A 26,152-nucleotide genomic window follows, 5' to 3' on the forward strand; every position below is an offset into this window, starting at 1 on the left:
TACCTGCAAACTAAATGCAGGGTAAAGCGGATGTTTCTGTACGACAGGATGGGCATCGCTACTTAAGTGGGGAAGCGTCTTGAAATTTAGATATGCAAATTCATAAAACGAGAGAGGTTCAATGTTTTGCATAAATCGCTGGGATGAAAAAATGATGTGTATTAACTGAGTGCAGTTTTCCCAACTCTTGATCAAGCATAAATACAAGCTATCCACCACGCATAATGTAAATTTAAGCCTATCGAAATGTGGGAGCTTTAATAAAGTTGACCAATCAGCGTTGAACAGGATATGCTGCTCGGTTGCCATAGTTACAGCAAGCAGAAACGCTACGACGGTCAGAGTTGTTGACAGCTAGAAAGTAGCTAGCGGTATTTTTCCTCCTACTTGGGTTTTCGTTACGTTACCAAACGTTTGCTTCAACGATGCTGACCGCTCCTGCTCAGAGAGTATGTTTTGGGAGCTCACTGGAGAGGAGGCTGTTTCCTCTCCATTACGCGCCAGACCGGCTGGGAAACCAAATGTCACAACAGGGACCGCCACATGTCGGCCCGGGAAGCTATGACAACCACGAGGTTTGTGTGAGAGAGAAAGAGTCAAGGGGTACTTTCAGTAGCGGTTTTAGATACGGGCGGTTGCCCGGGGCGGCATCGTGGTGGGGGGCAAAAAAAAAAATGCTCGTACTCATGCTGCCCCAACGTCAGCCAGCGCATATTGGGAATGGCATAGGCACCGATCGGTTTTCTATCGCCCATTTCCTGGGAGTAAGGGCGCCCTCCGTTTGCGAGGTGCGCCTGCTGCTTGCGGCGCAGAGAGGAGAGGGCGGGGGATTCTCTGACCAGCTGGAGCTGGAGCAGCATCTAATAACCAACTCACAAAATAAAACAAAATAAAAACAAACCAACAAACACGAAAACACCAGACATTATGATACAGACTTATAATTTGCACCGATGTTTTTTCGAAATTCTATAGAAAAGTGAGTGCGAGAGCCCTCGGTGCACCTGCTTGCTGCTGAAGTCAAAGTAAACTTTATTGTCATCTCCGCTACAGTCCAGTATATAGAGAGACGAGACGACGAGGCCCCAGTTACAGCAGTGGGGGCAGAGGGAGTGTTCGCCCAGGGCGCCAAACAGGCTAGGGCCGCCACTGGGTACTTTCACAAGTTGTTTTACATATTTTTCCCCTTTCTTTCTATGCATGCAGTTTTTATGCCCACGTGACCGTTAAAGTTAATTTAGGTGATGCTTTAAAATAAGTCAGCTACAGTAAGTGCATTGAGATGCAGGCCAGCTGCGAGGTTTGATTTTTCGGCTGACTTTTGGTGAATGAATGGTATATTCAGAATAATTATTTACATACTTGTTTTGTAAAGTAGTGCTTCTAAATGTTTGTTGATAGTTTGCCTTGCTCATTAACATCTGCTTCCTCTTCCTTTAACGGCTGCACCCTTTAAGTATCCATCTGACCCAATATTAATATCCTCTTCTGTCACACAGACCCTCCTCATATCCTCCTTTACTACATTCATGAAGCTGCTCTGTGGTCTTCCTGTTTTTCTCCTGTCTTGTGCTTCACATTCAACATCCTCTGTCTCACCTCAGCCTTGCCCCTTTTAACTTTGTTTCCACCTTCTCCAAACCACATATTGTAGCAGGTCTCACTACCACGTTGTAAACCTGCCCTTTCAACTTTGCTGCTTTCCTTCTGTTACAAATCAACCTGCTCCACCTTGCCTGCACTCTCCTCTTTACCTCTCTCTTGTATTTTCCATTAATAAACTTGCCCTTTCTATCACAGTTTGGCACCATACTTTATGACATACAGAAGACACCTGGGAGTAAGAAAGGATATAGTCTCTCTGCAAGGACTGCTGTGCGCTTTCCGCCTTGTAACAAGGTGCGTTACACAAAGAAGTTTCCTGTTATACTGAGAGCACATTAAGAAGTGTATTAACAGCCTTACTGTATATCAGCCTAAGGGTCGTTCCACTTGGACTGTCTACTTACAGCCTTTGCCTGTATTAACGATGGTCAATGCCTCCAGGACTTGAAACTAGCTCCACTGCATAAGTGTCTGAAATTTGTGTCATTTCTAAGGCCAGCAGGAGTGGTTACAAACATAAGTTGGTTTGCAAAAAGAGAAGCCTGTGAGAAAGCCACCCTACTGCTCCCTTGATTTCTTCTTTGGAAATCCTTTCATGAGTTCAGTCTTTTTTAAGGTTCAGATTTTGATATATTACGACAGTTTAGCCCAAACCTCTACATTTATTTCCATGTTGCCATGAAGTGACTATCTTAGGACATCTTCATATTGCCCAGCGGTTTCTTAAAGGTTTTTTAGTTGTTATCATGGTATTGTAATTTTTAAATATATTGGGGGTTTTTTTTTTAGGCAAATATGATACTAGGACGATAGAATGTATAAAAGATGGAGGGAGCTTCCAGGTCTGACCTCTGTGGCTGGAAAAGGACTTCCAGTTGGATAGAAATTGGCCTTTGGCCACCTTGCTCTGCATCCTTAGTAAACACTTTCCTGTTAACTTTGGGAACTCGTGCACTAGTTTCTGATTATATTGAACAGAAGATTACCGGTAAGTCAATTTTTCAAAATAAGATCATTCCAAGAGTCAGAAAAGAGCTTAAGTTCAATTTGTGACGAGTTTGTGGTTTTACAGTTAAATCCACTCCTCAGTTATCACATCTGCTATGAAAACACCAAGGTGGCAAAAATGCCCAGCTCAAGGCCTCATAAGAGGACTTCATCCAAATTTTACACCATTGATAATTAGGATGAGTGAGTAGAGTACTAATTTATCAACTGTCATTAGCAAACAGACAGGACAGGTGCTTTGCAAAGACATATACTTTGTAATTAGTGTTAAGTAACAGACTAACAGAAGACTGGAACTTTGCTCACCTAAAATTAAGTTTAAACATGTTGGACAAACCATGTTTTATGGGTTTTTTTTCAAATGCTTCAAAAAGGACTGAGAGGACACAAGAGGTTCAGTGATTCAGATGAGTTCCAGGATGTAAACATGCTTAAAAAATACTGTAAAGCTGGGGATTTTATCATGGAAGTATTTTATGCTTGCAATTTTCATCTTTTTTTACACAGGTAAAGTTAGCTAAAGTTGTGGGGTATGAAAGAATAAAAGTGGCCCTTCACTTAATATAAAGTTGTTGATGTGAAAATGAAATCTTTTCCTGGTTCTTAATGGGCCTTTGCTCTATGACTGTTTACATTAGCATGACTGGTCTGCTTACAGTATTGGCAATAAATCTTCATTACTCTGTCAGCTATCTGGTGAAATTAAAACCAAATTAAGTCACATAGTTAGAAGTCGCTGTATTCTACTTGTTGGGGGGGTTGTCAAAACATTTTCTGTGCAAGTATAAACCTGCTACTGGCTTTTTAATATGTAATGCTTAATACAAGATCTTTATAATCCTTCTGATCACCAGGCAGTGACCCCTTCACCGTGGCAGTACCAGCAGGATCAAAGTGGTTCTAGGGTCTCTCCTCCTGGCAAAATAGCTTTCAGCTCAAAAGCACAGAGGTTCAAAACCACACCATGTACATCTGAGAGGAGTCCAGGGTGAGACAGGGAGAAACTGACACATGGCTGAAATGTTACGGTGCTAAACTGAGCTGACAGATGTTATTTTGTGACACAGCCCTGGGACGTATGCCCACGACAGAGTGACAAACAGGAAAGTGAGCTGGCCCATGTGCTTTGGGAGACCAGACTGGTCCAGCCTGCCTCAAATAGGCAAGAAGTCACTCAGGGTGAAGGTGAGCGAAGCAAGTTGAGAAATTTCATGGCCTTAATTTTGCTGTTACAAAAACTTAAAAGGCACAGCCAGCTTATACATAAAGACCACAGATATCTCTCTAGTATCAGAAATGTTGTCTCTCTGTAGATGTCCTGATTCTATGCACGATTACTCAGATAAACTCACTAACTGTAAGCCTGTTAGCCTTTAATTTGGTGTAATATTAGGTGTGCTCGTCACCTATACCTGTACAAAACTACATGTTGCTGCACCAAAAAAATAGTGATATACATATTTTATTTTCCTCCCACAGCTTGCCAGTGAAAAGGAGTACCTTAAACAGAGGAACAGAGTGGCCTACCTGAGTTTGTACTATTAACCCTGAAGGTCTTACATGGAAACCTATCATGACACTGGCGAAGCAAGAAGATGTTGTTTTTTGTTTTTTGTCTTTCCCCTTAAAATATAAACAAAATATGAACATGTAAGGTTGTTTTTTTTCTTTTTTTAAAAGAAACTTAATTTCCTTTAATTACAAAATGACAGAATTCCTATGTGACCTGTATGTTACATAAAGATGTTGCTTACAAAATAATGTAGGACAGATTTTTAAACAGCTGAAAAAGTGACACTTAACACAACAAAAAAAAAAAAGCCATCTTCTGTGGAAGTCAGTCTGCAGTACTGGTCCCGCTGCTGAGGCAAAGCAGTCGCTGGTCTCAGCTCACGCAGCGGGTTTCAACCCCGGGCCACTTCCCCTGTGCAGGGAATCACTGACTGGACTGTTGTAAGCACCAAAGACTGGAGCAGATATGAGTCCGTTTCTTTAAGCCTCGTCCCTTCTCATTTCTTCCTCCTTACTTTGGGTTTCTTGACCGGCCGGAGGTACGGATTGTCGATTACATTGTCCTCACTAGCCTTGGTGGATGGAACTACGCCGCTGGGAGGAAGCATGGAATTCTCTTTGTCAGCTCCTGGATCATCCTGAATGATGGAAATGTAAAACAATATTAGCAGTGGTATATTTGAAGGGCATTCTGGGAAACTTCTTGCTAACTGTTGGCATAGGTACCAACGTATAACTACATGGTAAATAGAAAACTTGAATCAGAGTTAAGTTAGGGTTGGATGCAACCTGTTATGATGTAGCTCTGGGTGTGGGCTTCATGCAGATGTATAAATGCCACTTTAGATGTGATTAGCTTAGCTGAACATAATGATTGCAATATGGACACACAGGTACCCTATCAACACACTAAAAGTAATTTACACAATTATGAATTCATTGAAATCAAAGTAATGAAAGTTTGATTTCCAGCATTAACCAGGATACTAATGATAAGTAATTAGAGCATGAAACATTACTTGTTTGTTTAATTTTTTAGTATGTATTAAATGAATGAAGCACGTTTCCTAGCTTCAGAAGTGCATTAGCTTTATTTTAATATTTTAGCTGCTAGCTATTTCATCCCATTTATAGTCACTATGTTAAGCTGAGCTGTTCCTTGGCTGTATTTTCACATTTAAAGGGGGGCTGTTATGCACAACATTCAAAATAATCCTTATTAATCTTTTACTGGACTCTTTGTATGCCCCCCCCCCTAAATTCAAGCAAGTCAATCCCCAGAAAAATCCAGCCATCTTAAATTTGGCAGCACCTCCTAAACAAACTGCAGATGGCTGGGGCTTCTGTGCTCACAGCCAGAGCTATGTGCTCTGTTAAAGATATCCACTCTCACATCTCTCTCACCATCATACAGAGCCAAGACCCTGTGAGCCAAAAGCTCAGGCTTTTGGCTCACAGATCACCTGTGCTGAATCTTTGTTTGAAACTTCTTTAATATGAGCATCCACCATTGTAACAGACAGGGTAGAAAATAAACAAGAAGCATTATAGGTCCAATTTAAAGGGTAAATATGAGGATGATATCAACTTTCAAGTATACATTTTCAGCATAAACAAAACTCTCCCATTTTAAAACAATTACTTTAAATTGTGTGACGTCTTGATGGCAACAGAACTTAACCAGAACATGGAAATGCACTATGACTTCAGTTTCATAAAGCCTCTTCTTACTTCGAAATTAGCTCAAATAAATGTTCACAAAAGCTCCATTATTAAAGTTTATGGAAGGCTTGAGTAGCTTTCAGTTCCTAAGAAAATCTACTGGTTTTCTGAGAAACTTCTCCCACGTGTTTGCTAATATACTTGAGCATCTGTACTGAGACCAATATTCTCTCTGAAAATCTGATAACCCTGTGCAACTAATGGAGCTTAATACTGAAAAAAATGACCCTGAAATTCTATTATCACGGTAATGAAATAGATCAGATTCTCACTTAAATTTGTTCAGGCTGATCTGCAACAGATCTTTCCCTGTCACTACAGTAACAGTAAGAGAAGATCCACAAACATTTAGAGATCAGATGATTCTGTACGCCTGCCAGCAGCAGCAATTTTTTTTTCTGTTCCTTAAAATTTCAATGTGTGATACAATTTTAATTTAACAAAGATTCAGGATTTTGTGAAATATCCCAAGAAGATATTAATTTGCTTTACAATTTCTGTTTATACCATATATACTATATATATCTATGGCACACCAGGTCCCGGACATGGAGACTTACAGTAATGGCGTTTCCTGCTGTGTTCTCGCCATCAGTCTGGTCATCCTGCTCAGAGGAGTCCGTCTCCTCCAGAGCCTGCAGTTCCAGCTCTGAGGGCAGGAGGGCACTGAGATATGGGATGGTGCTCGGCTGCGCTGCAATTACTGATGACAATCACAGGAAGCAGAACTCGTGAAAATGCAGCATGCTTCATTCAGTAATCACAAGACATAATCTGGCTTTAAATAAAGATCAGCTTACTGAGAATCACTCACATGGGAAGGTAGTGATGTCATCTTTGAATAGGCTTTGAGTTTCTCCAGTCTTGGCAATGAAGCGTGTAAGTGCTCGTTCCACGTCTCTCCTCTGAGTTGCTGCTTTCTCTCTCACCACTTGGTAGTCTGACACGGGTTCTCTGAAAGTCTACAGGAAGAAAAACTCTTAAGTGGCTTACTTTTTAGTACAGTTGTACTTCTATAATACACAATCCAGCTTTCTAGGGATCTCCATGATGAAGTGGAAAAGTTCTGACTCACAGGTGTTTTGATATACGTGTGAGGGTCGGGGAATTCTGGGAAGTGGCTGGGGATGTGGGCTGGATGTGTGCGCTTCTGTCCAGCTGACAGCGCTTTGGGAGTCACAGGAGCATTTGTCACTGGAGCTGAAATTAAAAAATAAATAAATAAACATTTTTCACACACACCACTGGATCAAAAGGTCTCAAGTCATTCATTTTAATACTAATAATGGAGAGCTGAGTTCCTACTTACGGGCAGTTATGACCATCCTTTGTGATCTTTTAGCATATATGGGCAAAGTATCAACATTGAAACCTTTAATGACACAAGCAGAATAAATCAAATCAGTATTGTGTTCCCTTAGCAACGTTTAATCCATATGTGTTATAGGAGGTCTTACCCATTTCAATAAGCGTGACCACTGTGTCTGACAGTGTCGGGACGCTCCTGGCTGTGTGTTCACAGTATGCTTTGGCACATCGACCTATTTCAGTAATATCTAAAAACAGAGAAAAAAGAATCAGTTCTGTAAACATGAATCAACAACCAACTGCAAATTCAAGAAACGTCTGCTCTGAAAATAGTCTACAGGGGCTCAGTTATGTCAGTTTCTCAGCTTTTTTTCACCAACTTCAACCAAAATTATTCCCATTGGTGTTTATTTAAGAAAGTAGGTTAAATAAAGTGAGGTGTACTTGCACTGGTGTTCAGATATATATTGTAAAAGTGGCACTTAAAGATTTACAGCTTTCCCAGTGGATGGTGTACACTTAAAAATCATACATACAGCTCTGCAACATCTCAGTTAGGGTTTCCACAGCTGCCTTCTCCGCACTCTCGAAGCCACTCTCAGTCAACAGGGCGCTGACAACGACCTGCAGAGTGCGACGGCGTGCCAGGAGGTAGTTTTCTGCAGGGCTAGAAGTTGCTTTACCAGCACTTCCTCGCTGGAAGTAAAATAAATGTGAATAAGGGTATACAACAGAAATACATAGACATGCTGTTGTCTTTATGAGAAAAATATCTCACTATAGTCACAACACACTTGGGACTAAAGGATTCTTTAAAAGGCTAAATAAACAGACACATGGTTCCAGAATCTTTAATTGACTTACAGCTAAAGGGCACATGGACATTAGCTTTTGTAATTTGAAGTAAAACAAACAGAGAGTAATGACCCAAGCCTAGCAAATTTACCACACAGTGTATGTTATTCCCTTTGCTTGGTGGGCACACCAATATGCCAACAATGTGCACATACACTATGGTTATGAGGGCTATTACTATAATGTTAGAAATAAATGTGACTTTTAACAAATATAGTGGCAAGGAGCCATTAAACCTACAAAATCGTCATATTTTCTACATTTCACAAACATTTCTCAAGAGTCCTTACTGAACAGACATATTAAACATTCCCAGTGCTGGTGGTGAAAGTGGGAGAATATTTGGGCTCTGGGTGATTTAAAAAGACGTTTTGTTTATCTGAATCAATTCTATAATGATTAATTTTATGTTAATATTAAAATGTATTGTTCTAATTCATCATCCAGCTCTTAGTGAGCTTAGGATGGTGGACATGTTTCTGTAAGATATATTTGTGTAATTGAGAGGTTTAATTTTTGCCACTGCAGCAAACTGCATTGTCCCTGAGGTACTAAAGCAGCTCCAAACTGCAACGCTCACTCCATTGATTACACTGGAGACCCTGCAACAGTTCTGAGTCAAAGTGATAACACATACTGCAAATGCTCACTGAACCTTCCCCAACCATGTGGACAGAAAACACGTTTAAAATCTGCTGCTGTATTTATTGGTAAAAAAAACAACAAACAAACAAACTGGACTGTCCTCAACATTTTGAATCCAGACTTAGTGGCATGGTTAGCTCATGTAAGCGTCAGGGATATCAACAAAGATCAAACATTTTTTTGAATTTTCGTTTTTTTTTCCGCCAGCATTTTTAGATCCAAATAGGCACGATTTATACTTTAGAGGCCAAACAGCACAGACAAACATTAAAGCTGCCTAGGGGTGGTCTGACTGTTGGATTTCTTTGTATTATTGTAGGGTTTTTTGTCTATAATATAGAGCGCCTTAAGGGGGGTGTTGCTGTGAATTGGCACTATATAAATAAAACTAAACCGTACTAAATGGTTGTGCCACTTTATTATGAATAATAAAGGTGCTACATAAATAAACTGACCTTGTCTAAAATATTATTAATAGCCATCCCTTGTAGTTAGCAAACAGATGGGAACCGCTCGAACGGTTTGTTGGTCGACCCCAAATATCGATGAAAAATACAAGAAGTGTTGCTAAACCCTTCATTCTCCCTAAATTTAGTGTTTGTGATATTGGTATAGACTCTATTTGTTCACACCTGTAATTTAGATGAGGATGTGTCCATATGTTAAGACTAAAGAACATGTGAAACGTACCTCTTCCTGTCACTGTAAGGACACAAACATTTATTCAGACAGGGTAAGCACTGACATAGATAAAGTTAACCCACCTTATAGTCTATAAAAACGTATTTCAAGCTTTCACCGGACTAAATCATATTTATTTAAAGTTGTTAAATCGAATTAGGACTTCAGTGCAGTCTGACTGTTAGCCATGCACCGTGAATCCGGCTCTACATGCTACATCCGCCTCCTCTCTGTGACCCAAAAAACATTTCTTACCGCTCCCGCATTCAGAGGGCCTCCCGACGCCACCGCAGGATCCGCCATCTGCAGTTATTGGAAATCTCCTCGTTGTTTTGAGCAGATTTATATTTGTATCTCTCCGAACACCGTTTAGCCGCCGTTGGTAAACACGGCACGACTGTATGACGTTATTTCCGCCGTATCACGAGCGTATCACACACGTTGTTTGTCTGTCGCCCCCGAGTGTTCATCTGTAAAATTACACCTGCTTCAACTTGCTTCTAATTTGTGAAAATCCTCTGCTGTAAAATTAATATAGCAGGCTTTTAGTTATTTGTAATACAAAATAAGTACTTGGAAAAGGGTATTTGTGATACTTTTTAAAATATATTTTCCAGTCATAGTTCTAAAATTATTACATTAAATGAAGAAAATTGAGATTAAAAGATCAGTTGCATATTTTTAGTTACATTTTCTCTCTTTTTGCTAATTATAACATGAGGTCCGCTCTTTGAAGTAACCTACCCCACAGATTATATTAAAGTCATGGTCTGAGACAATTGTTTGGAGAAAAAAATATATTTTTATTAGGGTGCAAAACAAATTTAATCACACACATTCCACTTTTACATCACATCTATCACATCACATTCACAAATATCTGCTGCCCAGCAGCCAACGTTACTGTAACCCGCAGTCTTCACTGTATCTCATCTCATTTTTTACCCAGTCAACAGGAGCAAACTGCACATTTAACCAATTTTTGAAATAATGAATGGGCCATTTCCGCACAATGACTTGATTTACCAACATTACCATCATCTCTAGTGTCCATTTATGTGAAGAGGAGAAAGTTTCTTTAAGAAGCATGTAAGCGGTTGGCTGAGCTTCTCCGCCTTGAAGTCAAAAGATATTTGGCTTTTTCCTCGGGCATTACTGTATCCACCACATCAGCAACTTCACTATCAGCAGAGGCAGTGTGTGGCTTCAGCACCTGCTTCTTCTCCTTCTTCTTCAGGATGATAAGCTCTGCTGGTTCATCCTCCTCAGTATCTCTCTCCACAAAGGGCAGGAAAGCCATCTCTACCAGTCCCCCGACCATGCCAAGCATTGCCAGAGTAGAGCCGAGCATGTAGATCTTCAGCATGCTCCGGCTGGGCCTCTGTGTCAGCATTTCTTTAGCAAATGGGATGATCTCGCCAAAGTTTTCCATATTGTGTTGTCGATGAGTCTGTTAAAAGAAAAGGAACAATTGTAACCAGATATTCTGTAAACAGAACAAAGATTTACTCCTGACAACTAATCCATTTAGTTAAAATGCAAAAATTCTACTATCCACAAAAAAAGAGAATAATACTTACGTCGAAGCACACGCACAAACTCTCTTATTCTCTTTTTCTGTGCGTTCTGAGTAATCAGGCTTTGCAGGCAGAGGCAAAGGCAGAGCCTGCATATTTAAACCCAAGCAGGGCCAGGTTAACGCCCACACTGGGGACACAATGCATATTCATGAGGCCACTTGTACTCCAATTGTTTTGTTGGAGATTAGAACTTGTTTGGGTAAAAGGGCAGACACATCCAATCCCTGTATGTGATGAAATGCATGTGATGTGACATGTTGCCTGAACTCTGCATGTGCAGTTCATGCAGTAAACATTATATTGTTCTGACAGTAAGTAATGCTTTGCAACATTAGTTGGTACTCATTAACTTCTTCAAGCACACACAGGCACGCCTTCTGTTTAAGAAAAGTTAAAAATAAATAAATAAATGATGTTAACATTCAGACAGTTAACATGTTACGGACCACTGAACAACAACAGTCCTGGGTTTGTGCTTTGTTACCATGCATATTGATCTTTATCAGGAGAGCTTCATTAGTGTCCAATAAGAGTATGCTAGGCTGTGGAAAGCCAGCCCCATTTATTGGTTAATAGTTATTGTCTGACAACAGTATTGGTTACACATGGAATACCCCCTATTGAACAGCAATAGATAAGCCTCAATAGAAGATATGGGTCGATAGAATCCCCCAAATCATGCTGTCCTGAGCTGCTCTGCTCCTGTACCTAAATCTGTCCAAAATGCTGACAGTACATGCGTGTGTACGTGTCTCAAACTCTCTGCACTTTGAACCAGTTCCCTGCTGCACGAGAGAAGAGTAGCGAGTTGGGAAATGTGTCTGATCTTTGTCACAGAGACATCATCACTGAGTGAAAATGACAACCACACATTGCTTCAACATCTGTACACCAGATGAATCATGCTTAACATTTTATCCAGTTTGACTTTTAGCTGTGCTGGTAGTGACCAAATAAGTTACACTTATTATTAGTTTTGTAACTGTCACATTGCATATTAATATAATTCTCTAAGTAAAATGCAGCAGTTATACAGATTACTATGACATTACATTTTGCACATGTCTCAACTCTGTATATTTTTATATATTTTATTTATTGTTTACTCTATTTAATTTGTAAAATATGTGTACACACACACACACACACACACACACACACACACACACACACACACACAACAAGTAGAAAAATATTTAGTATACACATCCAGAAATGCATATACTATTATATATTGTACATATATTTATTAGTTTCAGATGTAGCCATTCTTGTATTTTGCACAACTCTGTTGCTTGTGAAGCTCGCACACAAGAATTTCACTCACATGTGCTGTACCAATGTACCTGCACATGTGATGTGACAATAAAAGTGATTTGATTTGATGAAGCATTATTTTTTAATTCAGTACTTTGAGATTTTGAACTGAATATGGAGGTGAAGATTCTATGTAAAGAATTTCATACTAATACATCAGGTCAGAGTAAAATACAGGAGAAAATGCTAAAAAGTATCCACACTGATTCCACTCTTCATAGCTAATCCAGGGACAACCTTTCACCCCGTTTGTCCACTTTTGGATTGCAGAGTTGCCTAAAATATTGCAGGTAATAACGCAATAATTACGCAGTCGATAATGTTCCTCTTTGAGCAACTCAGCTCTGGGCATTTATGTTTGCCTCTGCTGGGAAAATGTTGAGACTGTTTGGAGACCTTTGCTCCATTTTTTTGTCACTTCTGCTTGAAATGAACAGTCTGTCTCTATTCTGGACTTCACCAAGGCACCATGCTGTGGTTGAGGGGGAAGTTTTATGGCAAATGTGGATGTGAAAACTCTTTCAACAGGAGCTAAGGGGAGAAGGAGTTTAGATCCACAGTATTTAAAATGTTTATATGTGAAAGGAAAATTACACACACAGTGACTTTTTTATTTCAGAGATTTTAAATCTGAGTGTTTTACCTGTAACACAGTGTTTGCAGTTAGATTATTCTTGTTGAATCCAGCTTGGCAAATACAGGAAATTCATAAATGGGGTGAAATGAATAATAACCTAAAGCATTAAACCCTTTAAGTCAACATACATTTCTCAGCTTTTGACTCCTATTCACATCTTATAATAAAAGCTGTTTAAACCTGGTCACAAAGACATGTTTTGTATCTGTTGGCATACTTGGCTTAATTTACTCCGTCTGGAACGTGCTGTTCTAAGTACGCTGCTCCTTGTAATCCTGACTGTGCTGGAAAGGCTGAAGTACAGAAGTACAGCCTGCTAATTGGCTTGCTGGTTAGATTAACTGAGGTTACCAGCTCAGGTTAAATGAGTCCCAAATATGGTGTATTTATATTAGGGTGATGCTTAATAACATGCAAGTTTGCAGAAAGTTGCAGAAATTAACAAGAAGAAGAAAAAAATCTATTATTAGAAAGTAAACACGTCTGAACAAAGCCTGTTCAAACTGTAGCCGGAGTTTCCTGTTGCCTACCTGGCAGGGATCCAGTGTGGCCTTCTGCTGCTGTAGCCCATCAGCTTCAGGATTCAATGTGGTGCTAAATGTGCTAAAAAGGATCAGTATTTTGTAAAAAATGCAGACCAGCTCATCTGGCACAAGCAACAATGCTACGTTCAAAGTAACTTACTGCAAATCACCTTGCTTTGTATTCTCATCTTGACCATGCATTGAGCTGCCGGCTGATTATACTGTGATTGATTAGCTAGTGTATGTACTGGCAATAGCTCAATTAAATTTTGCAAAGTCTACCATTAATTTGTTTACCAGGAGTGAAGGTAAAACAACCACAGCAAAACAAATGCAGATCCTTTATTTTTGAGTATACAGGATTCCCAGCATAATACATATATAACATTAATATATGTTAAATCCATCATTACAAAGCACATACCAAGACAAACAGCAGACTGCCCAAAGTAAACCGCTTACAATAAGTGAATAAACATTTCTAACAATAGACTTTACCTGAATGTAAAAGTTCTAGTAGGTTTATGGCATTTAATGAATATACTTGTGGCATTTACACTGTTAATGATAGGTTTGTTTAAATATACATTGTTATATATTTTTTTATTTCAAATTTGAATTTGATCTGCTCTATTTTATTTTATTTTTTTTAAAAAGAAGCAAATAATAAAAAAAATAAATTAGCGAAACAATTAACTTAAAGAAAGTAACAAAAATATGAGACAACTTTACCATATTAAATTACATCAGTATGGCTTATTGGATGCAGTAAGCATGCGGTTTTCTTCAAGTACAATAATTGTCATTGACGTCATTGTGTGTATTATTTTAAGCATGGAACCATGAACACAAAGTGTTCGGATGATCTGACTTCTGCCCCATCAAAAACCAGTGGTCAGGAACATCGTCACCATAAACAACATGGATATTCATGCAAAGCCCGGCTAGAGGTGAGCCCATTTAATCCATTGCTTTCCCTCCTAGATCACACAGTTCTGTTCAATACTGTCAAAAATGTTCTGGTTAAAAATGAGACTCGTGCATCTGAGCGTGTGAGTTTCGTTGTGGTTTGTGTACTTTGGTGTGGTTTTGGGGAAGCTTCCTAGGCACTCTCTCCAAAATAAAATGCTCCACACAGACTGTGGATCTCCCACACCGCTTGAATCAACCACTTGTCGTTCTCAGTACCTGGGAGCTGCTGACGCAAACCAGCTGTATGCTGGGTCAAAACAGCAACACTGACCTGTAGAGGGCAGAAATACATTCAGGGTGAGAAATAAAATTTTTACCATTAAACTGTAGTTTAATAATAAAAGTGTAATTTAAAAACAGTTTAATGTATTTGTTCATTAGATCCACATGCTTTAAGTGTACCTACCAGGTAAAATGTTTTATTTCCATGTAAACTCTGTGCAGCTTTCACATGATGGCGCAAACACCCGTTATGGTCTTGCTATTATTGTTTTTTTTACCGTATCTAAAAGCAAAAGAGAAATGTTTTAGTCAGCCATATTATAAACTCAAAAGGTCAAAGGTCACAATTTGATATAAAACAGCTACAAACCCATTCAGGTTGGCAGGCTCTGAGTGGTACACATGCTTTCCCTGTTCAGCTATTGTAGGTGCGTGTTGTGCACTGCAATGGCTCTGACTGGTCTTCAGTTGGTGGCAGTGGCTCTTTAGTTCAACATGGCTTGTGGGCAAGGACATGTGATGTGTCCCTTGCACACTCCCGTTGACCTCTGGCACCTTGGGCTCAACCTTGTCTGGATCAAGATGTTTCCGGTTTTTCGTTGGGGAGGACACGTCGATGACCCTGATGTCTGGGATGCTGGCCTGCCTCAGGACCTGCTCTGAGTGGGCCAGCTGCAGCTTCTTCATGTGGTTGATGGCAACAGCAGCATTGTAGGCTTGCTGTAAAAGCGAATATAAAAAAAGAGGTTGAAAAATAGCCTAGCTTCACTTTAGATGTCCTTATATATGGTGATATTGAGTAGACATTAAATGAAATGTCTTGTTCATTTATCATTGATTGATAAATTATATATTCATATTTTAGGATCTTTTCTTCTTTTACCATTGAGCAGCCAAGTGCATTTGATTTCCTAGGCAGTGAATGCACTACATCAGCCCTTAGTGCCCTCGATTACTAAACAGTATCTTATTAAAGTCTCCCTGGTCAGGAAGGATTTAGGTTGGCACCCGATTAATCTACTATAAACTGCAGGTCTTCAGTAAGGTTACCACACTGAAGCCAAGAAATCCGTGCAGACTAACCTTCCACTTGGACTTGGCAAAGTTCTTTTGAATCTGAACGCTGACGGAATAGTAGATGTCCTGGCTCCGAGCTGTCTTCCCAATAATCCTGGAAAACGAATGACGGCACAGAAAGCTTAAATTTATTTTAGGTAGAGATTAATTCTGAATGCATTTGTAACTGGTGCTGGGCAGGAAGATTGATGCCTCCTGTGTGCAGTGCCACTAAAATGTTAATTGTAGAAAGTTATTTTATGATCAGGCTTAGATGACATTTTATGGACTATTACACATTAACTGTTACAACGTAATAATTCAGTGACAGTTGTGAATTTTGCTCGAGACATGCTACTATACTGCACAAAATATGTACTTATATTACAAAAAGGGAGTCATTAATAAAAGATAATATGTAATTGTTGTTTTGTCACAACTATACTGGTACAATGGTGGGTTTTCATGTCTTGATGCATGCTCAATCATCCAGGAAAGTAAATCCCCAAAAGTTGATTCTGTTTATCTGGACGTAGCGTCTTCAGTGATGTCTTCAGTTTCAGCGGACTGCAGGTTTGATTGCAGCCATTCCTCAACTCTCTGCAAATGGTACTCATGACCATTGATCAGTGGTCTTTGATCAATGCTCATTAGAATTTGCATATTAATGATCAAGGAACTGAACTCCCAGCCCATTGTTCCTTCAATGGTGCTAATTTCAGTCATTAGGCAAATGAAACATTTCTCCCACTGTAAAAAACGCTACGTCCTGATGAACAGAATCAACTTTTGGGGTGGGTTTTCATATTAAATATAATCAGAATCTCAAATAATGAGGTTTAAATGCTGTTTTTTTGTCTGCTTTTGGCATTGGGTCATGTCAGTGAGAGCAAATGTCCCTAATGTGATAGAGGATCTGATAAAAAGAGAGAAAATGCTAAATTGTCTTGTTGAAGACTGTGAATGAACTGATTGTCAGATAAAAAAGGATTACAGTAAACTATAAATAATGCCAAAAAGTCCAAAAAATGTCAACATGGGTGAAAGGAGCATAATAAGTTTCCATAATACAAGTGTAGTGTATGAGTGGCAGTCACCATGGATGTCTGAGCGCTAGCTCTGTAGTGTAGCGCATCTTGGGATTCTTCTGCATCATGTTACGAATAAAATCCTTGGCTGCAGAAAAAAACAATAGATACATTAGAGCTTAGACAACGCTGATTAGAAACACAGTCGGTGTGTGCCATCTTTCAGTGTAATTACCGGATTCAGAGATGTCGTCCCAGAATGGTGAGTCAAACTCATACTGTGCCTTCATGATCTTGGAGAAGAGCCGTGACTCACTTTCTTCATAAAAAGGGGGGTAACCGCAAAGTCTGAAAAAACCAAATAAATACAAACATTTAGCATCTGTGAAAAAAATCCCCTACATGTTACATGCGTGGACTCAATGTGCTCCATTTTTCTGTATATAGGTAACTGTGTCATTGCATAAGACACAGCTGGGGCCTTTAATCTGATCGTCTTGTTACTAAGAGAAAAATCTGGAGCAGGTGGTGAATAGCTTTCTACTTACAGGATGTAGGTGATGACTCCGATAGACCAACAGTCAACGGCGTTGCTGTAGGGCTTCTGTGCCAAAACTTCAGGAGCTGGTTAGAGAAAATTTTAAAGCTATATCAGTGATTGCTCAAAAGCTCGTGAAGCATCGGTAACATGCAGTATGACCCACTCTGAGGGTCTAACTCAGTGAGTGTGAGATTATTCCTCTAGAATGACATGTTTTCTTACCAACATATCCTGGGGTGCCACAGGCTGTCGACATGATGCCATTGTCTACCATCTTTGACAGGCCGAAATCACTGATCATGATCTTGGAGTTTTCCTCCTGGCTGTAGTACAGGATGTTCTCGGGCTGCACAAGGGAAAAAAGCAGGGACAAGAGCTGTTCACACACTGATGTCCTCAATGAAGAACTTCTCAAATAGTTATTTCACCTGTGGTGGAACAAATTCTTAAATATCTTACTTTCTGTCAAAGTGATAATATTGTAAATTAAGCCAAAGCAAGAGGGGAAAAAATCAAAGCAGTATTATCTATATGATTAATGAGGTCTGGACTTCAAGTAACAGTTGAGCTTTGGGGTACCTACTGTTTTGCAAAGGTAAAACCGCTCTTTAGTTGTATGCTAAATAATGTCAACTATGTCAAATTATTTCTCTAAGAATTTCTCTCAAAAGTTAAGTTAGTTTTTCTGATGAGCTAAGAATTAAAAACCCCTTCAACATATGACCCTGTAAATGATATTCAGGTATGGATAATTACCAGATGGATAAGTCACAATGGCTCTGCCAGGCTGTTCCATCAATAAGCTGATAGTTATAGATCCAGTAATTCATTACCTTTTACGGTTCTAACACACCATCTTACCAGATAGTTTCTATGAATGCCAGTACCTCAGTTCCAAGCACCACTAAACCCTTAAAGTTCACTTTTGACCAACATATGTCTTTTAACCTGCACATAAAAAGTCTCCAGGAGGGCCCTCTTTCACCTGCATAATACTGTGTCTCAGAGTGACACTGAGAAACTAATCAGGCCATTTATTATTTCTAGGCTGGACTATTGTAATTTCTTGTTACCTAACGGCTGCAGCAGTCTCCAGCTGAGCCACACAATGGAGTTAGTAGCTAAAATGATTCTCTTCATTTGCCCATATTAGATTCTCTTCATTGGCTCCCTGTGAAGCACTGAATTGGTTTTGCTTCAACATGTCTTAAAGTCCTCATAGTAGCATATTGTCCCACTTTAGAACTGCTGTCAGAGAGCAGGTTTAATTGTGGTTCCTCCAGTTTAGAAACTACAATGGCAGGCAGAGCCTTCAGAAATCCTCTCTCCTGCGGCTAAAGACTCAGGCTGCTGGAGGATTTCCCATGATGTAAGGAGAATGTCTCCTCCACATGTATATCATTCATTTAGATCCTGCTATTGCACATTATTGTTTCTTTCCTCTGAGTGTATATATCTGTCTTTAAAGCTAAATGTTCCTGATGTTAAAAGTCCCATCAGCCAGCCAAACACCATATCATTTTTCATCTCTCCATGGACATCTTTTCCCTTTTCTCTGTCACCTTATCCCAACCAATTTCCCCCTGAGGTCTCCATTATGCTGCAAAGTGCTTCGTCAAGAAGGCAAATTGTTGGGCTTTTCTTTATAATACTGTATGTTGTGTATCTTTCTATCTAATGTACCCTCGGGTTTAAGGAGTAAGCATGATACAAATGAGTCAAATGTGATGTAAAGGAGAAAAACCATATATTTCACTAGTGTTTGGGATATTATCAGCCATACCTTCAGGTCCCGATGCACTATTCCGTTTTGGTGCAGATAGCTGACGGCCTCCAGCACCTGCTGAATCACTCTGCTGGCATCCTTCTCTGAGTACACCCCCCGATCCAGGATACGGTCAAATAGCTCACCGCCTGAAACCCTGGTACAGAGCCACCGCCAGCATTAAAACTATATGCTCCTTTTCCTTTTATGGTGATAATTTGATAATATTGGACACAAAATCTGGAATACTCACAGCTGCATGACAAGATAGTAATGCGTTCGACTTTCATAGAAATCCTCCAGCCCCACAACGTTCTCATGTTTAATTCTGTTTGAAAAAATAACACGATGCTTTCATTATGACATTGCTTTTTTACCTATCACAAAGTTCCACATACTTTCAACCCAAACAACATCCAAAAAACCCCCCACATCAATGGCAATCCTCCTCCTGTGCTCACTGCTGAGAGATGAAAGCTGGAGGCTCATAAAAATTCACATGTGAATTACCTTCGCAGCACAGCGATCTCATTCTCCAGATTCAGATCCCTCTTCTGTTTCTTTTTCACACACTTCATGGCGAAATTTTTTCCCGTCTTCTTCTCCTTCACCATGTAAACCTCTGAGAATGCCCCACTGCTCATTAACACATAAACACATATTGAAAATACATTACTGATGATGCCTTCACTGATTGCTTTGAAACAACACACAAAGTCTCCCTTGGTAAGGGGAAATAAGCCTTCTCACTTATTACTAGAGGGCTGTTGTTAATAAAACATGGGCACATTAACAACACAGAACATTGGACTCCTGTGTGTCTACTTTTATATTGCTCTCGTGCAACTGGGAGAAGCTATTGCTTCATTCAATTTCTCAATTTGTGCATACATTAAATGTTATTGGTTTTCAGCCAACTTTTATTTGAAGGGCTCATGTTTTAAACACATTATTTTTTAATTAATGACACATCCTATTTTTATTTTCTTTATGATTTAAAATATAATAATGCAAGTCCCATTTCCTGAATGAGGAAGTGCTGCAGGGTTAGTAGGACATTGGGAAATAGGCTGTTTTCTTCCTGCAGAGTTAGGAGATGAGACTGGAACATTCATTTCCATTATTTTGTTTGTTTTTCTTTTTAAGAACATAAACGTCAGACAAAGATGTCCTCTCTCACATTACTTCACACAGATGTGTTCTCAGTACTGGAACATTCTGCTTGGTTTAGGTGACTAAGCTCCCCGGATTGAGCATGCAAACACCTACTCTCTAGCTGTGTATTCACCTGTGCTGTTCTCAGGAGTACAATCGGATATACTGATTCATACTGATTATACTGGCTCATATTGACTCATACTCACTTACTGTACTATGAGGTTGGCAGATTTATTTATGTCCAGTTTGACATGATACATCTACATACATGCATTCTCACAAGCGTCTCTGGTGGGCAACGTCAAGTTGAAGGTTGCTGTAAACGTGAGCAAATGGTTGATGTTGAATAAATGATAAAGAGCTGGTTAGCTGTGCTTAGTTTGGAAACTGAGATAAGCAGCTGAATTTGCAGAGACTGTGAATAGTGTGGAGCCTTCCATAAACCATATGTATTTTTGTATAGATAAATACTAAAGCTGTAAAAGTCAAGCTAAGCTAACTGCGCATACAGGTTTTGATTCTAATTTACTGTATAAACAAGATCACCAGAAAAACATTTAGTCCATAATTGCATTTAATGACTTTAAAGGCTTCTGTTGTGTAACCGTCAATAATGACTTTGTTTTTTTCTCCCTGTCGTATTACATCATTTAGGAAAGGAAACTTTCTGATACAGACTTCTTAGAGACCATCTAATTTAAAATCAACTCAGGGCAGAAATAGCAATATCAAAGGGTTTAATTAAGCTCTTGTAAGGACCTCTGTGACTTAACAATTCACATGTCAGGGGCTTATTATTGTGCGCTGTGCTCCTGTGTCCATGCTATCTTCAGCGTTGTCTGGGAATAGTTGTTCTACTGGGTGGATTAGGTGCTTTATCCCTGACGCAAAGGAAACGGTGGCAGGCTCCAGGCACAGAAGGTCAGCAACAGACCATGTGTAGGTCAGGTCACAGGCAGGTGTCAAGAACTATCGGCAGACCACTTTTCCCACGTTCATATAAACTCTAATTCCAGCTCAGTTTGGCAGTCAGGAACAAGCTGTCCCTTTCCCATTATAGCACTAATTTACATCGGGTCCCTAAATTGCTTTGATTTTTGTTCCAAGGACCTACTTGAAAAAAATACTTTGACTTTCAAGAAAAATTGCCGGTCAAGACCTGAAAATGAAAGCTAAGCAACAACCATGATCAAAAAGATTAGGAGCGATCAGAAATTGCAAGAATTCACCCGACTGTGTGAATCTGAGTGCTTAAAATTCAGTACAGACTAAAATCGCACTGCTTTTCAATGCACTCTGGTGGTTCTTCTTAACCCCTGATAAACTCAGTCCCTATTTCCAGGAAACCATTAGGATGCTGTTTACACAATGTCTGATGAGGCCCAGTGGGAAAGACTGCAAAATCTCCAGTCCCTTCTGGAGTCTCTTGCTTTTATTGTGACAGAGCACAAAAAAACGAAAATGTTCACCCGGGAATAGGCATCATTCAGAGAGTTCACCGAAAGCAAACTTACTGGGTGGCTCAGACAGCAGTAATCCAATCTGTCTTCTCTTCTAGGGGAGGTGCCACAGAAATAACCACATTACAAGTAATTTTAAAATTTGTTTTCCCACTTTTACGTGAAACTCTTGGGTGTTCAAATTGTTTGGGGGAATAAAAGTAATTGCTGTAGACCAACAGAACTGAACTGAACCAAATTAGATAACGCTCTTTGCTCAGGAGGGTGTTGCCTCCTTCACAGTCCAATCATTGACGATGTGTTAGATAAAACCTCTTGGCAGCCTCTTCAGCCCTCAGCACAGTAAGCTCTATTTTCTCACTCTGGCAGCACTCTAGCTTACATCATGATTTAATGTTAGTCTCTCACCAGTAGTTCTCCAGTCTATTGCAAAATACTCAACACTGCCACTGGTTTTTATCACCGCCGTGACAAAAATTAGGTGAGCGCAGGTGAGCGAGTGTCGACTGAATGTGTACAGCACAAAGTTAGATGTTAGAAAGCAATAACATTAGGTGGATTCTTATTTAGTTTTTATTTTTTAATTGCAAATGTGCCAGCGGTTCTTGGAAGCACTTCTCATTAATTCCAGCTCTGTTCTTCCCTTCATAGAAAATTAAACTGTCCTAACTTTGATAAATACTGCTGCTTTTTTTCATTTAAAGTCACTTCACTAATTGTTTAAACCCGGCACAGAATATCACGTTATCACATTATCACATTTTTCCTGTGCAAGTCTCCATCATATGTTGGCACTCAGTCATGAAAACTTCGAGAACCCCTGACCTCAATAACGATTCTACTGTCTTATTATTTGTGCCAGATTTATAATCAAATATTTACATTTTCCTCTGTTTTGTTTGCATATAAAAACTAAAAAGCAATGATTAGCAAATTTAAAAAATTACAAAAAAAAATTTGTGAATGAACTGCTGCACTGATGCCAAAGCCTGGATCCCTCTGGAAAATCAGCCTAGTTGTCTAACAGTTAGAGCATCTTGCTGCCAATACTTAAGTACAGTAAGCCTTAGCATGTTAATCCAATCAAATCAGTAATCTGTCCTCTAATTCAAACAGCATGCTGATGGCTATTATCATGCCAGCCACTGCAGTTCACATCAGTATCAGTAAAATAAACCATCTAATGGTGCAAAGCATTCGCCAGGGAAGCAAAAAACTGTTCAGTTACTTAAACATTTTTTAAACTTTAATCAAAGTCATCTTACAGTGAGTTAAATGATACTTACGATCCCAACTCTTCCATGAAGTCAAAAACCTCTTGGATGTTTTCAGTGTTCTTCTTCCACACATAGTCAGCCTCTTGACGACCCATGTCTGCAGGTGCTTTGCCAGGGAATTCTTTTTGATGTTAAGGAAAAGCAAAAGACAGAAGAATAGATGTCACTCAAAGGAAAAGATCCACATTGCCCTTGTTTCCTTAGTTTATTTGCATGCAACTGCAACAAACAAAAGCCATCCAGGCTCAGTGTACAGGCTTCCTCGTCATTGTAAATGTAAACAAAAAAGTCATCTGGGATTATTGAAAAGTCCTAACAAAGCAGCTATGAAGGTTGACGCGTCTGCTGAGCTGCTCAGACTGTCTACAGGTGGGAGCAGCCGGTGAGACTGCTTTTGTCAGCCGGTCTCTGTCTGGCTGACAAAAGGTTAGCGCACTAATCCGCGCTGTAACTAGCACACAGGGAGGTGTAAAGCTATGCCGGGCTTGGCCCACATCACCACCACATGATGCTGTATCATAAAGCTGTGTATCAACAAGGCTGATACACAATCTAAAAGCAAATGGGAATGAAATGTGAGACTAGTGTGTCACTTTTGTTTCCTGACATAAAAAAAAATCATTTGAAAAAGAAATTAACCTTTATAACTGTTGTAAATGAAACTTTTTAGAAAAGAAAATACCTTGCAGCTGAGGAATATATTCAGTATAATGAGAAATGATTGTATTTTCTCAAATGATGAGCATCTAAAACAAGAATGACTTGTTGAGTAGAACTCAATGTACTGAGGAGGATTAGGAACACTTTAGAAGGACACGTTACTCAGTCTGATTTCCTGCCCCCTTTTCTCTTATATAATGGATTAACTCCTGATCTGTATACCTGACACCATCACAGGTAAAAAAATAAATAAATAAATAAATACTTAGAACAGCCTAGAACAAATAATTTTAAATGTGACAATATATCTTAATTAATTAAGTATACTATTGCTAAAGTGGTATCTGCTGACAGTGGTATAAAAACATAAATTATATGAATAAATAAAGCAGAAAAAACAGCTTCAATTCAGTGAATATGCAAATTTACCAAAACCTAAAGCTCAGAAACATATTTATTCTAATAATCCAGTGTCCAGATTTATATACATAAACACATATGTAGACAGTGATGAGCACAGAGGATCTGATCTGAAAGGGGTTTCCTGTTGTTTACTCCTCCCCTGCAGTACTTCTTTTCATCCTGAGCGTGTGTTGTTGTTTTAACAGCACATCACAACATAAAACTCAGCAGGGGGATCCAAAACCACAGTCAGCCACGCAAAACCTAATTTGCAAAGTCAAAACCTGCATCAGTGATTTACATTTTAATACATCCGGTTCCCTTTACGAAAACTTTCACCTTATCTTTGTCATTTATTCATCAACTTCACGCTTAAAGCTCAGCCACACGTTTCTGCCATCGTGCAAAAAAAAAAAAAAAATGGTGGGAGAGAAAATCCACGTTATCACACGCATAGGTACACCGATAAATGACGTGACTTGCAGCACGGAGACAGGTTGCTCTGTCAGTAAATGACAGCAGATATGTCCCGTGCGGTGCCTCGCGATACAGCATCGTGCATCATACCAACAGCTGAACCAAGTTCGCTGCGGCATCCGTGGAAAGATCACTCTGCGGCAAACAGGCGGATGATCAGATATTCAGATCAAGCTTGAAGCACACATCTGCCACGCCTGAGCAGAAACACTTCTGAATATACACACATAAATTTACTCAAGACAGATCTATTCAAGATGCAGGACGTTTAAAAACTACCCAATTTACGCGCAGAATATAAATTACACATCACTGGTCCTCTGCCTCATCCTAGGCCGGAAAAAATCTCCAATCTGCAGCTCTTTAGATTTAATTACTGTAGTGTGAGACATCTGAAGACGTATAGTTAATATAATAAAGAAGAGGTTCATTCATCAGCACGCTGACTGAGACTTACCTAGAGACTTTGCGCGGTTGGAGCTCTGCTCTGACTCTCCTGCGAAAAGCTCAGCGAGGTCTGGGGAAATTACTTTATCTGGGACCTTACAAGTACCTGTTGTTAAGTCGGAGATTACATCCATGAAGATAGTCGATGGGAGGGGCGGAGAGTCTCACAGGTGCTCATTGAGACTTGTGGCACAGTTGAGGCTGGTGCACTCGCTGCTGCCGCCGCTGCATCACATCTTTCCACACAGTTTCAGGTTTTATAGAAAACAGCGCTTCCTGCGTAGAAACGGCCTCCTATTGTAAAACAGCACGATTCATGTAAAACAGCCCACGCCGTGCTCACGACAAGCAAGTAGGCTGTGTTTTAAAATATATGACGACTAATTTTTGATGATGCTCAATATAAAATAATTAAAAAAAAATATGACAATTTATAAAAGCTTTATACACAGGTTATGGTTGTTATGCAGAGTCTTTTTAATGCTGTGTTTAAATGCTGAATGAAAGTGGATTTTCTGCAGCTCTGTGACACCAATGAAGAGGAAAGACTTCAGCAACAAACTAAATATTGGTATATACATTAGTTATACATTGGTTAATATTTAATTAATTAGCAAAATTAAATTAAAATAAGTTACTGCCAGTGTAATAAATAATATCCTGGTGTATGAGTGACCTGTCAAAATTAAAGTTTTGTCTGCAAAATTAGATAATAATTCAATTGGATGTAGTGCTAACATTTCAAAACATTTTGTCTACCTGTAAAATATTAATGATTAATTAAAGTGGACCTATTGTGCTCCATCTTCATATTTTCATTCTTGGACTCTAGAGCAGGTTTGCATGATGAAAATCTGACATCTGTCTGAAACAAGGCTGTTTATCACCATGCCAACGGGAAATTCAGGTTAAAGAAGAAGCCATATGTGAACCTGATCCAGACTGAAGCAACGTGGAAAACAGTTCTGTGCTCAGACAAATCTAAATTTGAAATATTTACAGTAAAACCTGGACAGTGCATCCTCTGGACTGAAGACGCGAGGGACCATCTGGGTTTTTGATCAGTGTTCAGTTTAAAAGTTTGCACCTCTGATGACATAGGGGGTGCATTAGTAGAATCGGCAACTTGCATATATGAAAAGGCACCAATAATGCTGAAAGGGATGCAGAGATTTTAGAGTAACATATGCTCCCATCCTTACAATGTCTCTTATAAGCGAGGCCTTACATACTTCAGCTAGACAATCCTAAAAAGCATACTACATCTATTACAACAGCAAGGCTTTGAAGTTG

At 39.4% G+C, this 26,152-nt stretch overlaps 4 protein-coding genes across 5 annotated transcripts; 1 reads left to right on the top strand and 3 right to left on the bottom strand.

Annotated features, from left to right (window-relative positions):
- The first annotated feature begins 37 nt into the window (after positions 1-37).
- Positions 38-4,461, top strand: LOC102294721 (protein pitchfork). The gene is made up of 5 exons (XM_005918797.2): positions 38-575; positions 1,801-1,899; positions 3,468-3,601; positions 3,681-3,798; positions 4,093-4,461. The coding sequence occupies exons 1-5, from the start codon at positions 426-428 to the stop codon at positions 4,156-4,158; spliced, it is 567 nt and encodes a 188-aa protein (XP_005918859.1). The 5' UTR covers positions 38-425; the 3' UTR covers positions 4,159-4,461.
- On the bottom strand, positions 4,057-9,758 carry taf8 (TAF8 RNA polymerase II, TATA box binding protein (TBP)-associated factor). The gene is made up of 8 exons (XM_005918799.3): positions 9,592-9,758; positions 7,692-7,851; positions 7,305-7,403; positions 7,157-7,219; positions 6,923-7,047; positions 6,662-6,809; positions 6,408-6,550; positions 4,057-4,763 (listed from the first exon to the last, which is right to left on the bottom strand). Exons 1-8 carry the CDS (start codon positions 9,637-9,639, stop codon positions 4,623-4,625), a joined length of 927 nt encoding a protein of 308 aa, XP_005918861.1. The 5' UTR covers positions 9,640-9,758; the 3' UTR covers positions 4,057-4,622.
- A 345-nt stretch (positions 9,759-10,103) lies between these two features.
- g0s2 (G0/G1 switch 2) lies at positions 10,104-11,049 on the bottom strand. Its single transcript, XM_005918800.2, has 2 exons — positions 10,917-11,049; positions 10,104-10,786 (listed from the first exon to the last, which is right to left on the bottom strand). Exon 2 carries the CDS (start codon positions 10,766-10,768, stop codon positions 10,415-10,417), a length of 354 nt encoding a protein of 117 aa, XP_005918862.1. The 5' UTR covers positions 10,769-10,786; positions 10,917-11,049; the 3' UTR covers positions 10,104-10,414.
- Positions 11,050-13,721: 2,672 nt separating this feature from the next.
- Positions 13,722-25,162, bottom strand: camk1gb (calcium/calmodulin-dependent protein kinase IGb). Of its 2 annotated transcripts, none has more exons than XM_042219296.1 (13): positions 24,966-25,162; positions 22,883-22,994; positions 19,489-19,614; positions 19,232-19,306; positions 18,997-19,135; positions 17,436-17,559; positions 17,221-17,296; positions 16,908-17,020; positions 16,742-16,820; positions 15,672-15,759; positions 14,959-15,308; positions 14,773-14,871; positions 13,722-14,637 (listed from the first exon to the last, which is right to left on the bottom strand). In XM_042219296.1, the coding sequence occupies exons 1-12, from the start codon at positions 24,991-24,993 to the stop codon at positions 14,814-14,816; spliced, it is 1,368 nt and encodes a 455-aa protein (XP_042075230.1). In that variant the 5' UTR covers positions 24,994-25,162; the 3' UTR covers positions 13,722-14,637; positions 14,773-14,813. The 2 variants fall into 2 exon arrangements, with proteins under 2 accessions (XP_042075230.1, XP_005918863.1); XM_005918801.3 differs by having other exon boundaries at positions 24,870-25,161.
- Positions 25,163-26,152: the final 990 nt, after the last annotated feature.

Source organism: Haplochromis burtoni, unplaced genomic scaffold (genome assembly GCF_018398535.1).
Source record: "Haplochromis burtoni strain Fernald_Lab_line unplaced genomic scaffold, NCSU_Asbu1 Contig_31, whole genome shotgun sequence".
Taxonomy (NCBI): Eukaryota; Metazoa; Chordata; class Actinopteri; order Cichliformes; family Cichlidae; genus Haplochromis; species Haplochromis burtoni.

Coding starts and splice junctions, on each gene's coding strand:
- LOC102294721 (XM_005918797.2), top strand. CDS start 426: ATGCTGACCGCTCCTGCTCAGAGAGTATGTTTTGGGAGCTCACTGGAG. Junction 1,900..3,467: donor GCTTTCCGCCTTGTAACAAG/GTGCGTTACACA, acceptor TCTGATCACCAG/GCAGTGACCCCTTCACCGTG. Junction 3,799..4,092: donor AGAAGTCACTCAGGGTGAAG/GTGAGCGAAGCA, acceptor TTCCTCCCACAG/CTTGCCAGTGAAAAGGAGTA.
- taf8 (XM_005918799.3), bottom strand. CDS start 9,639: ATGGCGGATCCTGCGGTGGCGTCGGGAGGCCCTCTGAATGCGGGAGCG. Junction 6,810..6,922: donor ACACGTATATCAAAACACCT/GTGAGTCAGAAC, acceptor TTCTTCCTGTAG/ACTTTCAGAGAACCCGTGTC. Junction 6,551..6,661: donor TGACATCACTACCTTCCCAT/GTGAGTGATTCT, acceptor GATTGTCATCAG/TAATTGCAGCGCAGCCGAGC.
- g0s2 (XM_005918800.2), bottom strand. CDS start 10,768: ATGGAAAACTTTGGCGAGATCATCCCATTTGCTAAAGAAATGCTGACA.
- camk1gb (XM_005918801.3), bottom strand. CDS start 24,993: ATGGATGTAATCTCCGACTTAACAACAGGTACTTGTAAGGTCCCAGAT. Junction 19,615..22,882: donor TTCATGGAAGAGTTGGGATC/GTAAGTATCATT, acceptor GTTAATGAGCAG/TGGGGCATTCTCAGAGGTTT. Junction 16,821..16,907: donor GGACGACATCTCTGAATCCG/GTAATTACACTG, acceptor TTTTTTCTGCAG/CCAAGGATTTTATTCGTAAC.